The sequence below is a fragment of the Rhea pennata genome, chromosome 1 (genome assembly GCF_028389875.1).
Source record: "Rhea pennata isolate bPtePen1 chromosome 1, bPtePen1.pri, whole genome shotgun sequence".
Lineage (NCBI taxonomy): Eukaryota > Metazoa > Chordata > Aves > Rheiformes > Rheidae > Rhea > Rhea pennata.
The window spans coordinates 48,621,809-48,639,362 of NC_084663.1; the positions used below are offsets into that span (position 1 = coordinate 48,621,809).

The following is a 17,554-nucleotide window of genomic DNA, read 5'->3' on the forward strand; positions in this document are numbered from 1 at the left end:
CTGGTTATGTTTTCTGGCAGAGAAATATGCTGCAATTCTTATACTGATACCTTTGGTAATCATGAATTGTTTTAAATGCTCTATTTTCTGATCTACAAATAAAAATTTCAAGAGTTCTGAAAAGAAAGATTAAGAAAAAAGGTGTAGATAGGATTACACCCACAAAAAATCAGGCTTCATAGCACAAAAGAGTAGCAGCACATAATTCTTTAGATACACTGATGCCTACAGAAATCCATAGAAATCCTTATGTAACTCTATCTTCCTATACATTGCATGGAGGAGGCAAACATTGAAAAAAAATAGAATTTTAAGAACAGCGAACTTAAAATTTTCAAACTGAAATCTTCAGAGAAAAAATGTCTTATGTGTTCCGTAGCCAGAGCCTTTCAATGATTCAGTCTCACTTCTGAACTTGTTTCACTCAGGCACTTTATGCAGGTCATTTTTGCTCAAAAAAAGAATTAGTTGCATCTTTTCATGGTTAGAGCATGGGGGCATATGGGCACAATTATTTCCTGTCTATGCTATAACTCCTACTTGGAGTATACTTTATCTCTGAAGTTGTGGAATATAGTGTGATTGAAAGTGCTCAGCCTCTTCCTTTAAGTGTATTTTGCTTTGCATAATGAAATGGTAATTCACTCAGGCACTTGAACCTGACATTTGAGGTGAGTGCCCTGAAGTGGAGTACAGATTTAGCATTCCTTTTCTTTCTCTATGCCAACTAATATTGAATTATTCATGCTAAGTAGAAAAGCTTTGAGAGATTCATCCATGAATATAGCCCACTGATTAAGTTATGTTCTTACAAAATGACAGTCTTTTCTTCAGTATCTAAATCTGAAAAAAAGATTTGAACCAAAATGTCCTCCGTGAGCACTCTGCTTATTGAGACGCTAGCTGATAAGACTGCTTCTCTTATTTTGTGAAAGCATTTTACCACATTTGCTGGTGCCATCCCACATGGGAGAGTTAGATGCGATGGATGTTTGATTCCACCCTGGTGTCCTGGCGCTCAGTAATTCAACACTGTCAGAATGGAAGCAGATCTGCACAAACCTGCTGTAGAAATCTAGGCATCAAAGGAAAGTTTGCACAGATTTTGCCTGTGTAATCTATGTCCATGTACGACTAAATATTAGCTGAACTATGATTTTCATAAATATCAAGGAAGTCTGAATTATGGGCTGGGACCTGAAACATTAGATTTTGCATGTGAATTTAAGGCAAAATTCTTCTTTAATGCAAAAACAGTTGTTGAGCTGGTTGTTAAGATTGATTTTTTTTTTTTTTGCCCATTGTTTACCATTATTCATAGAATAGGAAATTGATAGAAAAAAGTAAGTTGGAAAGAATCTCTGGAGGTTGTTTAGTTTAAACCCCTGCTCAAAGTAAGGCTAACTTCAAAGCTAGATCAGGTTCTTCGGAGCATCATCCAGTGAAGTTCTGAAAATCTCCGAGAATGGACAGTCCAGAGCCTTGCTGGGCAGCCTGTGCCAGTGTTTAATGCTCTCGTTGTGAAGAATACTTTTCTTAAGTCCAGCCTGAATTCCTCTTTTGAAACTTGTCCTTTTCCTTCTTGTCCTTTTGTTGTATATGTCTGAGAAGTGTCTGGCTTGTTTTTTCTACAAAGCTCTTTCGGACAGTGGAAGGCTGCAATCATGAGGCCAAAGCTGAGACTAAGGGATGTTCTGACTGTAGCCGTCCACCTTAGTTCAGCTCTCTGCTGAAGTTTGTTTTGCTTTACAGCCTCACAGTATGTACTCTCCTCAGTCTGTCTGTTGTAACTGGAGGAATAACAGTTCTGACTGCCTTTCTTAAAGATTTCTTGCTTCTGTAGAAAGAATTTCCTGTTCCCGGTTTTCAGAAGGATTTGTGTTATGCTAAGCAACAACCTAATTATTCCCTTTCAGAACTGGGGATATGCTAGTAGACCATGTAAAAATGTACACAAAGTTAGACTGACTTGAGAGAATTTGAAGTAGTCCCAGTATTGACAGCTAGCTTGAAAGATTTAATTCCTTCTTACAAATGTACTGGAAGAGGCAGGAATATTTCCTACAAAAATCACTTGTTCTGTCAAGCTACAATGCTATTTAGACTAAAGATCTCTAACTGAGAGACTTCTGCTAACATTTCCTTTCTCAACCTGAAAATTGTGCTTTCACTCTACCTCCTTGTGACAAAGACAACTCTCACCTGTGCAGTATTCAGCATGTGAGACAAAATTGTCACCCAGACGTGAAAAAACATTTGCAGTAGGATGTTTGATTTGTTTGACATGTAACTTCCTTTTAGGCTGGCCCTTGGGAAAAAAAAAAAAAAAAAAAAAAAAAAAGAAGAAGAAAATTTTAGTGTACTTTTTATGATTTTCTCTCAGTCACTAAACTTGAAAACTTGTTTTTAAAATGTTATGTCATAACTATACAATGGCGAAAGTACAAATTTGTAATGGAAACATTTTCTCGGTCTCATTCACTGTCATTATTGCTTTGTAAATAATGTTACTTTTTTTTTTAACATAATAGGCTCTTTGGGGGAATCTTCATATAGAAATGTATGATAACTTGCTCTCTCAGCTTTTTCCTACCAAGAGAGCTAGGGTCTGCACTGGTTTTGATTACATCATTTAAAATCAAATATTTAATTAACAATATTCAGACAGAATTTAGTTTTATGCAGAGATGAATTGCATAGTGCTTGTTTTGTCTTATAAATCTGTTAAAGATGGGAAGGGAAAGGAAACAACTTACTGGTTAACTGTAAACTATTTGCAAAGATGTAAGACAATGTATGTGCTTTAGAAACATATCTCACGTCATACCCCTTCTATGCGGTTGTATGCTAACACTAATTGCCAGGATTCACAAGTCAGTATTAAACCCCTGTTTCTTATTGGAGATCAATTAAGGGCTGGATTGAGCACGTGTAAAATGCAAATTTATATATATATATATTTAAATTTCCACATTTTTGTGAAGACTGTTTTAAATTATTCTGCTGTGTTTCCAGCTTCATTTTGTCTATGAGATGCAAAACTTGAACATAGCTCAATTCTCACTCTTAGTTCTAGTTTTCCTATCTGTGCAGAAGACTCCAAGTAAATCGATCTCTCTGTGAACAACACAAAGCTCTGGCCATAATGGTTTCACTTGTCACTTTGAACTGTTCTGCCAAGTTTTTTTTGTTCAGCCTTTTCATTCATTTCATGTTCAGTGGGTGATTTCTTTGGAGCAGGGGCAACGGCATTGCTCCTGGGCGTGCAAGTGCTGCAGGTGCATTAGCTGCCCTCCACCACAGTGGCTGAGACTTCAGGTTACAAAGGAGGCAGAAAGTGCTGGCAAACGCTGCTGGTAAGGTAGGGAGGGGACCCTGCCGCAGATCTTTGCTACACCCTTAACAAACCATTCCTCACAGACTAACTGTTTTGATCTATGTGACTATGCTGATTGCTCAGGGGAATATTAAATGTTCTCTAAAGCAGTAGAAGCTATGAAGGTTTTGTGCTTCCAGAATATTTCCAGGAACTGATGCGACTCTGCTTGTTTTTTTCTGGGGAGTTTCTATAATTTAGTCTAATAATAATAAAAAAAAAAAAGTCCCTTAAATCAGACAATGCACTTATATGAAAGGTGAGTCAATCTTTGTGAAAGATTGCATGGAATACATATAGACCAGTTTCAGAATTTTCATCGGTGAACTTTTTGTCTGTTGATTTGGTACATTGTCTCTATAATACTGCTTTTCATGAAATTAGTAGCACATATCCTTCCTTTTTTGTCTGCTTTCAAATTCATGTTTTTCTAAACCATCTTGATTTATGTCAGTTCTTGCATGTTTTCACATGAAAATGTCAGGGTAAATATTACCCATTTCAACCTGTGGAAGGAAGGAGGGGCATATATAGTAAGTAAATGATATAACTATTCTGTAGTTAGCATATTATGTAGCCCTAAGCAGAGTTTAGTTCAGAATAATTTACCTACCCCTTTCTTTCTTTACTGTTGAGATTGTGTTATTATCAATGCACGTCTTCCTACTTTGAAGTCACGCATTTGTACCAGTGCACAAAAATATTTTATAGAATATATATATAGAGATATATAATCAGGTTAAGTGGGAACAGGGACATACATACTGTGCATTGCTGCATCCAGAATACTGAAGCTTGTATAATCAAGCTCCATCAGCATAGAAAATGAGAACTAGGTTCACAAAGCCAAGGAGGAATAAGTGGCTGCTTTTTTTACCCAGTCCTGGCATAAGTTTCCCTGAGAGGTCGAGGTCCAAGTTCAACTTGCTGCTCTGTTTAAATAGAATTTGAAACGTCATTTTCCATCGGAAGGACAGTATCCTCACTAACAAGTTTGAAGCTATCCTAAGGGGACTCTTCTCAGTCTCACTGTTCACACTGCTATGTTGCATAAAGACAGCAAAGTCCTTACTGAAGCCAAATGAAAGCATATAAAACTTTCTGTTCTGGTTGCTAGATCATAGCTAGATGATGATGATGCATTTCAGTATTGGTTTGTGCTCCAAAGGTTAGGGGTTAGTGTATTTGCTTGTGAAGGAAATGACTGTGTTAAAATCTCTTTGGAAAGTGTTGAATACTCTTTCCCATTTCTTTTTCGGTTACAAGATTTTTCTGCACATATTCCTTACTTCTTCTCCTGTGTTACAGTGGCCTAGGCTCTATTTGAAATTAAATTAAATATTTTGAGATGAGATTTCTTAAGTTTTTACTTTAGTGAAGAAGAAAGTGAAAACATTATCTTTTCCTGAGTTCAAATTAGTTAATATTTTCAAACTTTTTTGATGGAAAAAAAATACCAAGAAAGTGCATTAAATTCTCAGTTTTCTCATTAATGATCTATCCTTATGCTAGACAGTCACAGTATTAAAACAATACTAGAAAGAAATAAAGAATAAGTATAATCTATTATTAAAATGCTGAGGGCTACCTCAGTAATCAGACATGAATCTTGATGTAAAACTTGTATGAAGAAACTGCTTCACTAATACTAGCCATTCCATAGTGGTTCCCACTTTACTTGATGTTTTCAGAAAGCCCTAGCTTTTAGACTCTATAAGTCCAAAAAGAGACTCTATAGACTCTAGAAGTTATTTTCTAATCTACTGTATATGCAAAAAATAATGATATTGATGAATTCTAGAAGTAAAAAAAAATAAAACAAAAATGAGCAGGGAAATTTTTCCATTGTGTCTTTCCTTTTGTTAGAATCTCAAATTTTTTCTGAATTGCATATTAATTCTGAGCATCTGGAGCTGTCGATGTGCCGACTATAGGATTGGGATTTTCTTTTTTTTCCTAGAGGTGATAGTTTCTGGTTTTACTATGAAAACTAGAAGAGTTTCTGTTTGAGTATTTAACAGTCTAGTAGTTGAAGGGAAAACAGTACCCATGGGATGGTCTGTGTCTGCAAGCAAGCCATTTATGGCTCTCATTTACTGGCACATTTATTTTAGTGTGAGTTCCAAGACACAGACAACATTTGGACAACTCATTCCCAGATAGTATGTACTAGTATTTTTCTGTTATGAGTGGTTAGGGCTGCATTCTACTCATTGCCTGTGGCTTCTGAGCAATCGCATCGCTCTTCTGACAATGCTGGCAAATTAATTTGGACAATTTCACAATGTTGTGACTCCCATAATGCAAACTTCATGAGGCACGGACTCAATGGCAAACACAAATGCAATGGAGAACATAAAATCATATGTTTACAAACTTACTGAAACAAGAAAGTAGAGAAAACAGTTTATTTAACCTTACAATAACTCTGCAAAATATAATAGCTTAGATTATTTAACCTGAACTTTTTTTTTTCAATTTATGAAAGACTGAAACGTAGTTGACAATGATATGGATACAACAATACTACTCGCTATGTTTTATTTCCTACAGTCTGGTTAAAAGTAGCATGCAAGTAATTGAATAAAAATACTTGTATACATGATTTATTTTGAAATAACAATTCTACCAGTAATGGATAAAAATCTTGCCATGAAAGTTTAAATGAAAGTATGACAAAAAGAAGAGTAAACATTTTTTTTAACCTGAAAAATGTTCTTGTTTCCCTATTATGTTTCACTTGTTCCACTAATTCCTTATTCTCACAGGTTCTTAACAATTCTTTTCATAGATTTTAAATTGCTTTTATGTTGTTAAATCATTTTATTTCCATTTTAAATGATAAAAGTGTGAGAAAGGCATGAATAATTAAACATATTTGCTTGCTTGCAGGAGAATCTTGTATTTACATAGGCTAGCCCATCCTGCTCAGCACTGTACTGAAACCCATCTGACTTACATGCAAGTCTGTTCCTGGCTGGCAAGCACTGCATGCACGGACATAGATTTCTACAAGATTGAATGTTTTTCTTCAACTTACTGGCCAGACCAGGGCTTATCTTGTGCTGAATCAAGCCATTCTTGTACTTCCTAAATACAATCATTTGTAAAAATATACACAAAGATATTTCCTTAAGGTTGCCAAGTGCATGCTAAATATTAACAAACAGAATGGATAATATGCAGATTGACACTTTTTTAAGGCATCTCCTAATTTTAAAGAGCTATTGTGTTGCACTTCGTGTAGTTACGACCCCTAGGAGGCGAATGGAAGCTCTGAGGTGCCTCACTCCAGTGAGATCTCAGCCGCTACCCGAAGGCAGTTGTACATCTCCTGAGGCAGGTCAGCACGAGTGAGATTGTTTCCATCCAGGCGCAAATGTGTGATTTTTGAATAGGTCAATGGTCCAACAACCTTACAGAAGCTTCTCAGTGGAAACTCTGAAACACAAATGGAACAAAAATAAGAGAAAGCAGGAGTAATTTGAAGAAATCAGGACAAAATTGTTATTTTTCTCTCTTTCTTGTTTTGAAACCATAGCTGTGATCTTGAATTTATTCTATTATTTTTCAATATTTTGGATGTCCTCTGATGCAACTTCATGAGCTTTCTAGAATTTGAGGGGTTTATGTGGGGAGATGTTCCTATCATTAATTATGGGATGTTCAGAATTTCAAGACTGGATTTTTCAAGTGCTCCATGCTCCCAGTACCCATCTGATTTCTAAGATTTCAGCTCTTATTCAGAGGTCTAATTTGTCATTTAGAAAAAAAGAAAATAGGAGGAAGCAGTGAAACTGATGCTTCAGAGGGAGGAGGAGACCATGCTGGGTATATTATGGTGTAAGAGGAAAAACAGTGCTATGTAAGAAATTGATGGCGGTGAAATGTCGCTGGAAAATTTGAAAACAGGATAGGGCCTTACCCTTACTAAAAGTCAGTCTGGTGGGTGTCTGTGCCATTTTCTGAATATATTATTTTGATTTAATAGTTTCCAAATGAAATTTGGTGCTGAGGACAGGGAGGGAGTTGTGCATTTAAAATTGTGTAAGTAAACTTTTCCAGACAGTAGGGTTAGAAGGTAAGTGCAAATGTAAAGAATATTTTTAGAAATATTTATTGTATTTTATATATCATGCTGTATATCCCCTCTATTCAGTTGAAGTACATTTTGCTTTCCATAACATCAGGCAGATCTGGAATGGAAAACTATGTATGTCTTGCATCTTATGAGCTGAAACATTAACTGTCAGCAAGAAATTAAATGGAGAAGCTCTGTGTTTAGTATCTATGAGCAGACATACATATATATCATACACTTCTGGCATGCAGAGAAGGCCTGTCTTTGAGAGATAAAGTATGCCAATAAATCTAATATCCCCTGCATACCACATTGTGGGATTCTACAAAGATGGTCTTTCATTCTTACCTCTGTTTCCTTTAATTAAGGCAGTTAGTCTTTTGAAAAGCACCATCAGTGCTAGAGAAGTAGAGCAAGAGTCTCTTCTTCCTAGGCGCATTGATATTGATCAAATTCAAAATATTTCAGAGGGACTCCTGCCAGGGAACCCCTTCACAGCAGGCTGACAAATTTCTCACCCTCAGTTGCTTTTATGTTGCAGAAGATTGACTGTCTTCTGAGAAATCAAGGCAGTGTTCTCAAAATCGGAAGCACATGCCCTAGTGAATCTCAGAGGTAGCCCCTCCTAAATCCTAATTTATGGGCTTTTGCAAATACCATGCTATATATATTTTCTGTGTGATTGATTAACTCATCTAAGAAAACTTGTCATGAACTACTTTCTGCTGTAATACTAAAGGAAGTAGAGGAATTATCCTTCATATTTGCATTTTAACTTCAGTGGGTTTCTTCCAACATTGAACTAGAATCATCTGATGTCATTGATAAAATATGGCCTGTGTGAACTAAGTACAAATGTACACTCATCTCTATAGGCAGCTCTTTAAAGCATGAAAACTTAGCTAATTTGGTGGAGACAGGGTTATTACGATGAAGAATGGGTAAAGATTTGACTTTCACAAAAAAAAGATATTTTGAATGCCAGTTAGGGAAAGGTATTCAAATATATTTCAAATGTATTCTCTTCTAACCACTGAAAACAAATTCCCAAGACTTTGAACTCATTTGCTTGGCCTACAGATTATACAATTGATTCTTTAGATCTACTTTTCTGCAAATAGTTTGGGTGTAATTCATCAGCACTCAAACAAACATGAATTCAAATATAGATTTTTCCCCCTTTTTTGTCATTCAGGGAAAAGAATGATCACATTTGCTAAAGGTCATAGTTTCAAAAAAACTCTATTTCTAGATTTACCTACTTATTTCTCCATATTGTTACCAGTTTGTTATTGTTACTGTTGTTCTATTTGTTACCAACTAGCATTTAGTGGCAAAATAAGATATGCATATACAAATTGGGTAGATGCTTAAGTTTTTAAAGTATGTAAACTTCATGCATATAAATGATACTGTTTATCTATGTTACTAAAATAACAGGTTGTGCAGACTGTTTATGAGATTGGAAACATCACTTTGGAAGCAGAACCTGATCTAGTCTTTTAAAAAATCAAATGAAATCAGCCAAGGACTTCAGTGCCCAAGCTCCAATACTTGGTCCATAGTGTTTGCGTTTGGGTATTAACTTATTATACAGTGCACATAATTGTTAGTTGTTAGAAACATACCAAAAATATTTGTTTTCTAATTGCAATCTCTGCTAGCAGAACATAAGGTAAGTAGGTTTTGTGAACATACTTAGTATACAGCAGAACTTGTATTTTCTGTACAGGAATTGCAATAAATGGGGCTATTGGAGTACTGTTGCATAATATACATCTCTGTCTACTTCCTCCTTTATTACAGAGATTAACGTTATGGACATTTCTCCTAAAATGTCACCATGAAGATTGAGGTTCAGAGATGATTAACCTGGAATTTTGCCACTAATGTGACATTCATATTGTGCCAGTACAGAACTCCTGCAGAATCCAAAAACATGGATAGTAACACAGATTGGATAAACATTAGATTTTCATCTTAAACAGTTATATTATCACTAAAAGTGTCTGTCATTATAAGAAATTCTGATATCCTAGCAAAATGCCAAATATCTGAAAATCTACTGTAATCTGCAAAAAGACAACACATGTGGATTTAAAATGATGGCCTAATACTCCATTGAAATTGTAGTCCACACCCCATATTTTCCAAATCTTTCATATGCCCCATGACAGACCATGAACAGGAACACACATCTCTCACATGGCCATAGAACAGACTGGGAGCACAAAACCCCTTATTTTCTGGACAGAATTAATTTTTGACTATATGTTAGGCAAGACCATTCCTTGTACAGTAAGAGAGTAAACATCCTTAATCTGAGTGGAAAATTAACCATGCCAAGATTCCTGGTATAGGTATGCCATGTACTGGATAATCTGTATGGAATCTACAGTTCCACAGTCATCCTTAGTCTGTGCTCACATCTACCATAGTGATTATAGCTGTGTCAATTCTATATAGATCATGGTAAAAATTCACTTTGGGATTACTGGAGTGAGCCAGATAAAAGGCCATAATACACCCCTACAACTTGCTCCATTTAGTTATTATGCTACAGTTATTGATCCAGCCAGTGGGCTGTAACAGAATATGTGACCCTTAACTGTCCTCTGGAATGTTTTCACCTTCCTTCTTGCTATTTTCCATTCATGTAGTATCTTATTGCTAGGGCTTCATATGAAAACAATAAATCTTTCATTAATCCTTTGAAAGCACAAATGAAATATGAAAAAGTCAGGCTGTGGAGCCTGTTTTCGTATCACTGACCCTCCTGGATTTCTAGACTTTTTTTCCATTATGAGAAGTGTCTTTTGGACTTGGCAAATCTATAATAATATAGATATAGATATAATATAGGTATATAGACATAGATATCTTGGAGAGAGCAAAGATATTTATAAACCTTCCATGGTCCTGTGTTAGCTTGGATATCCAGCTGCTTTTTAGTACAGTTGATAGACTATGCTCTCGAAACCCAGCCACATGCACGACAATGACTGTGCTTTGATTTATCAGTTAGAGATCAGAGGAGTTCTTCTGAACCATCTTCATCTTACATTGCTATCCTCCTTGCCCACTGCTCCTCACATCACAATGAAATGAGAGCAGAACACACTGAAATCAAGCTGACCGTAATATGAAAACTCTTGCTGCATATATTCATCATTCCTTGTTCAACAAGCTCAAGGTCACTCAAATAAGAATCTTTCTCAGATAAGTGTTTTTTGAGGTATGGTAATGCATAATGACTGTAGCAAGCCTAGGATGAAATCCATGGACAATAATTTAGAGAAATATTTCCTTTTCTTTCCAGTAATATTGAAAGGGTTGGACTCAGGTGGCTCCTCCTCAGTGAACAGATGGGCTTTGAGATGAATAAAAAGATTCATTGGTAGTCCTAAAGGTATCTGAGAAAAGTGCAAACAACTACAAATAAAGAACTCTGCAGAAGTATATTTATGTTGGGTTTCAGTATAACTGAAAACTTCAAGCTATGCAAGTGTAATCTGAAGGATCAGTATCTTTTTTAGCTGTTGAGTAAGCTATTATTAGCCCTAATACAAATGTTTCTCTCTCGCAGTATATACATAACATAGGTGAAGAAGGCATAGAAGGAAAGCTGGTGTTGTTTATGATCATCCTTAGCCAAATTTCTGGCAACTGAGAACATTTTATTAGGAAAAAAAGGTTATTTTTTGAGACTGAAAGGTTAGTGCAGTCAACTCATTTTTTATAAAGATTAAACACTCAGAAGTCAACTACAAACGCTTTGCTCTCCTTGTATCTGGTACCTCCTTGAACTGAAATGCTTATTGTTAACAAAATCCTGTCAATCACTGTTGATTAGCATACTAGAGAACACAAAGAGTTAAGAAAACTTAATATGAAAATCTGCCACATTTTCTGGGTAACCAAAAACAGTAAATCAGAATTCTCTGACATCAGTATAGAAGCAATGATAGTGCAGAAGTAACCAGTGGGCACCTATTCCCCACACCATCACCTACTGCAGCTGACCAGTATTCTGGAATTACAGGTGTAATTGAAAAAATTATTTATTGTCACAGGTGCTCAGATGTCCTCAGAAATATGAATGAAAAGCAAACTTGGTGCCTAGATAGCTTGCAGAAGGCTCAAAACAACCACTGGAAGCACTAATAAAGTGGTAATTCTGATATCAAGCATTCATCTCATAATGTTTGATGTATACTGTCTCTCTCTTCAGGGCCCCAGCTGACTAAGGTATAGCCAGAGTGGCTCAGAAGTGAGGGCAACATCTGTCCAGCTAAATAAATTATTTAACAATAATTTGAATAATAATCAGAGAAATGCCAATGTGCTAACAGCCTGGTCAGTACCATTTCTTCAAATTGGTTGTACTGCCCTTTTAGATATGTACATCCATCGTTAGTGTCATGACTATGATAACTGATAATGAAAATATGTGAATTTAACTCACTGTTTATTTTGTTGACTTGGAGGTAGAAGTTTTCAAGGTTCTCACTGACAGTTGGAATGCTCTTCAGCTGATTAAAGGAAAGATCCAGCTCAACTAATGACGTGATATTGAAGACATTTCCTGGTATTCCAGAATCTGTTAATTTATTGTGGGATAAACGTAAATATTGCAGGGTTTTAAAACCTTGGAAGTACTCATCAGGAACATTGGAGATCTGGTTATTGTCAAAATACAGCATGAGCAAGGAGTGAGGCAGTCCTGTTGGTAGCTTTGTAAGCTGGTTGAAGCTTAAGTCAAGATACAGAAGTGAATTCAGGCCTTTAAAAGCCCCAGCAATAGATTCTGCTTTCAGCTGGTTGTTCTGGAGGTGAATGACAGTCAGATTCACCAGCCCCTCAAGTGCACTGGGACTGATTTTTGTGATCTTGTTGTGACTTAATTGCAGGTCATCCAGCATTTTGGGGAGTGGTCCAACAGCTTCAGTCAAATTGTTATAGTTAATATGAAGTTTCTTCAGATGTTTTAGTTTAGAGAAAACTTTTCCCTTAATTTTTGAATTTTCCAAATGGTTGTGATCTAGGATCAGCCACTGCAGGTCTGTTACATTATCAAACGTATTCTCTTCAATGCCTTCAATCATGTTGTTTCGGAGATAAAGGTATTTTATTCCACTTGGTACAATTGGAATGGTTTTCAGTTTAAGATTGTCACAATACATTGCTGAAGGATAGCTTAAAGGACAATTACATTCCGGGGCACAGACTGCTGAAGATGGCCCAAAAGGATCATAACCATAATCATCTCCAGGACCATAGTCATACTGGCAAAAAATGCCACTAATCAATACCAGAAAGACAGGTAGAGAGCTTAGAGTCATCTTTGCAATGTGTCTCGTCCCTGTATGGTGGAGGGGAATAAAAAAGTTATAATTTTGAATCTTTCTATTTTTTTGTAATATTTACCATATAAAAATTATGTTTCAAAGCTAATTAATTCAGGCTTCCCATTTAAAGTTACTAATTAAGAAACAAGTATTAGTTTGTTAGTACTACATTGTTACTAATGTAAACTTACAGTCCTTATCTTATTTTAATCTGCCTTTGTAATGTGAAATTTTAGGTCATTCTGATGTAGTAAGTAACACATTTTTAACATCATTATGCAGCCATTCATCAAGTTACAGGAAGGAAAACAGTCCAAGTTTTTTAAACTTGGCACAGAGGAGTTTTCATTTCTGCTCAAGGTCATGTTCAGAGACAATTTTGCCATTTAAATTCTATCAACTGTTCATTGCTTTTTCTAATATACTGAAATGCCTCACATTTAAATAACGTGGTGATTTGGTGTAAGTTCAGAAAAGCCAGGGAAGTTACAAGACACCAGTAGCCTGAAGTGTCTTCTCCTGCATTGTGCTTTGGTCATCCACTAAGTTTCTTATCCAGCTAAAGAAGTAACTAATATACAGTGTATTCTCCCGGACTTGTCAAACACCCAGCATAGCGTATGTGTGCATGAGTATACTCTATCTCATATGGATCTACTGTGAATCTGACATGACTGGACTTCAGGTAGTGTGACTGGCCTCACAGATTCTCTTTTTTTTTCATATCTATATAACAATAAATGTGCTGGTGGCATCATGTGACAATTCTAAATCAAAAGATCCATAAAGCACTTGGTTCACATATTTGGCCTTCTAATTCACATATGGCAAAAAGATGTTCAGTGCCCTTGTGCTGTAGTCAATATATGGGGTCTCTCCTTTTTAAGGGAACTTATTTCATTTATCTGTGAAGATTATTATCTTGCTGTTATTTCTTACAATGTAGATGGATGCTGCGTTGGACAATATAGCTCTCTCTAGTGTCACTGAACTCAGTGAGCTTACTCTAATTTACACCAGTGAAAGGCAAAGCTCGGTATACTTGAGCTCAGTTCAAAGAGTAAGATAGCTCGGAAAATCCTTATAATTCCCTTGATCTTGAATAATTTCTGAAAGTATCCATGCACAGCTTGTAAACAGACCACCAGATGTTGATCTTAGATCCAGGCAATCCTCCTGCAGAATAAGTTAGTCTTGTTATTGGTTATTATTTGGTGTTATGCAGAGGATATAGCGTTAAAAGGCAGAGCAACAGCTAAAAAGTTTCCCCCACTCTAAATGCCCTTGCTTTTATTGACTTAGTAAAAGACATATCACATTATGGTCAGCGAATAATCTTCCTCTGAAGTACCTCTAAGCAAGACCTATTGATCTCGTGTAGTGCAGCACACCGATTTTTAAAAAATGTTCTGCTATCTCCAGCCAGTCATCCACAAAATCCCCCTGCTGCATATTAAACTGCTGACCTTGGACTAAAGAGGACGATTGCATATCTTCCCCATGGTGTTGTTCTGTCATATTTGCCTAATTAGAAGTTATAGGATAGAGGAATCATTGGGAAGTTTTGAAATGTGAATAATCAGTGTGTTTTTCTTTGTCTGGTGTTCATTACTGTATGCGAACATACCAAATCAGCCTTCAGTCCCCTGCTGGTATAAGTAAGTACAACTTATTTACTGTGCTTTGAAGTCAAAGAAGCTTCACTGATACAATTCAGTTCAAAATCTGACCCTATTTAGGCACTAAACATTAAGGATGGAGGACGTACTGTTTCTGTACTCCCAGATATAAGACAGAGTGAAGCCAGCCTCTTGGACTTCACTCCCTGGCCTGACAGTGATAATTTTTCACATCTGCATCATTTTACAGTCCTATGGATACAGTAGCTTAAATGTCCCATTTTAGAGTCAAATTACATTGCTTTTGCGGTCTCAAATTATATTTGTAGTGCTTGATTTTATTACTGATTTCATAGACTGACAGTTCTTTTAAATTTGCAACATTTAAATACTCTGCAAAACCCTGGAAGTAATTTAATGAGTTATAACACATTTTTCTGAATAATTTTATCAACACTTTAAAATTTGGATGACTATTCTGTAATGCGTGTGCACATGAGCATGTGTGTGATATAAAAGTACAGTAAAGCGAATGCACAGTGCAGCTGCTTTATTGCTGGGTTTTTTTGTGCATGAATCTAACTGATTCTCTGTCAAAAGTGTAAAGGTAAGTAGCAGACTATGTACTCATGCTTGGATGTGTATCCAAAAGATAACATCAACAACATTCTCACATGCTTGTCTGAACTAATTGCCTATGTTTGTTCTTTTCAGATTTTTTTGTGAAATACGTGTGAAAAGACTTGTGAAGTTACTCAGGCGACATGCCAGAACATACTAAATGGCAAATCCACAAATTTGGGAAAATGCTTGCTGCAATAGAATAGACAAATTATTCAAGCTATTTTGGAACTAGTCTGTTCTACTCTGATTCTAAAGTTGTCATGAAATATACATATATACACACACACATATATAAACACATATATACATATATATATAATATATAATTAAACTAGCCTTAAACTAAATATATCCTAATTTTGCAGTGTACAGTACTCATAAGAGTTATTATTAAAAAGTTTCAATAGTGTATTTAAAACGTGGCTTCAAATGATTAACTAAAAATGTCAAACTACTTCTAATTTTCCTTTCACTGTTTGCTGGATCAATTATTTAAATATCTCTGCACCTCATCTTTTTGCAAAATGAAGCCCAAGTGATTTAACAAATTAAGAGGATTGGTATGGAGCTGTTACTAATAGATTTGTGAATGGGTAAGTAAAGAATAAATAGCCTTTTAAAAATTTCTTTGCACAGTACATCCATTTCTTCCTTTGAGGCAGAACAACACAGACTCTAAAAAAGTGCAATGCTGGTGCACAAAACATGTGAGGGTTGTTTCAAGGAAACCGAGAAGGCAAATGCACTAAACAACTGTTGATTTGTGTTCAATTTTCAAATTGGCAAACTTGTCCTGACATGTTTTCATGTTCTCATTACAGCTACATTCAAATAGCTGAACATTACAGTTAAAACATGCAGCAGCACTTACCTTACCGCGTTGAAGCTGCTTTCCTTAATTCCCAGAGCAGATGCAATAAGGGACTGTATCAACCAATATATGCTGTAAACAGTGTCAGGAGGTAAACGTCTGCCAGATCCTCTGTGTTACAAGAGGAAAAAAAAAAAAAAAAAAAAAAAAAGCCCTAGTCACGCTGTGCTCTGAAGCTGCTATGTCATCATGGTGATCTTGTGGTGTGGCATGGACAAAAATGCAGCTCTGTAATGAAGTGCAGGTGGATACCATATTTTGTACAAGGACAACCCATCTCCTATTCCTGTGGGATGAGAAAAATGATCAGTTTTTCACAGACCTGAGAAAGTTCAGACCACTAGCCATAGCCTTACACAAGGAATTTTTGTATTTCGGAGGGAAAACATGTTATATTATAAAGCAAATTACAAACAGACTTTTATTTCCCAACTTATTTTACACTGCTAGACATGAGCTAACAAATAGCACTCAGACCTCAACGCTGCTGTGCTTTTTAAGCCAAGTGACTCATTCATTCTTTTTCTTTTTTTTTAACTACCTTATGTCCACAATGAAATATCCTTAATAAAAATGTTAGCTTAACAATCATAACCAATGATGCAGGATTATCTCTGAATTATAACCTTTTGCCCAACATAAAATACTGAGTTCAAAGTTTCTTCCACAATGCATAGGAATTTGCTTGGTCTGGAGATTTTCTTTGGTGATTGAATGCATGTATGTTTAATAAAAACACAGTTTTTCAGCGGTTACTATAAGCTCACTTTAAACATTTGTTCATTTTTGCTCTTACAGCTTTCTCTTACTTTTCAGAATCTGGAACTACTCAACTTTACGTTGTGTGTTTCTTTTTCCATGGATGTTGTTCAAGAATGCATCTTACAGCTTGGATGAGAATGCTATTTTAGCTGAGCAAAAACTAATGCACTGAAAGAGTAGCTATTTAAAATGAGTCTTTATGTTTCTCTGAAAACCTTTCCTTATCTCTGGTGGTGGATGCCCTCCTTTTTTTTACGGAACACAAGTTCTCTCTTCTAACTTTGGGTGGAGACAAGTGTGAAATATGCATATGGGAAGCATACACAAGACGTTTTAAAGTGTGTATTTAACTTTAATCGTTGTTGGTACAAGGGTGTAAACACTCTTGTATTTTAGCTCAGATTGTTTTTGTCTGATATCACTTTATTGGAGTAAATGACTTTATTCATGACTTTTCATTTCCCACTGCTTTGCTAATTCTAGTCTTGGCTTAACTTGCATGTCCATGCAGGGAAACTAAATTGTCTGCTTGTATGAAAAGTCGTAGTACAGGAGTGGGCTGGCTGGAGGTAGGAGTGGAGTTGAGCAAGCACCTGCAAAAGAGAAGCCTGGATGTAGGCTTCACCCAAAATCTACCAGTCGATGCTTCCAAGCCTACGGGCCAGTGGGGGTCCCTGGGAACAGGGTCATGGCATGGCATGGCATGATTCTGTGAGTCCCTGCCCTTCACCAAGAACAGGAAAGAGGCGGCAGGATTACAGATCTCTATGCCACAGTTCCTACATTTCTGCAGTAACACAGTCACGCAAACAAATTTGCTGAAGATAGAGCGCCAAGTGCCACGGCAGCCCTAAGGGAGTGATTTTTATTCTT

General features: G+C 36.2%; 1 protein-coding gene across 1 annotated transcript in view; it reads right to left on the bottom strand.

Moving 5' to 3' along the window:
- LOC134136185 (keratocan) overlaps nucleotides 1–16,287 on the bottom strand; it is a 31,332-nt gene extending 15,045 nt beyond the window's left edge. Inside the window, exons 1-3 of the mRNA XM_062568320.1 lie at nucleotides 15,920–16,287; nucleotides 11,923–12,819; nucleotides 6,667–6,817 (exon numbers count right to left, since the gene is read on the bottom strand). Coding sequence (XP_062424304.1) covers nucleotides 6,667–6,817; nucleotides 11,923–12,799 — 1,028 coding nt within the window. The 5' untranslated portion in view covers nucleotides 12,800–12,819; nucleotides 15,920–16,287. The remainder of the gene's footprint in view (nucleotides 1–6,666; nucleotides 6,818–11,922; nucleotides 12,820–15,919) is intronic.
- Nucleotides 16,288–17,554: the final 1,267 nt, after the last annotated feature.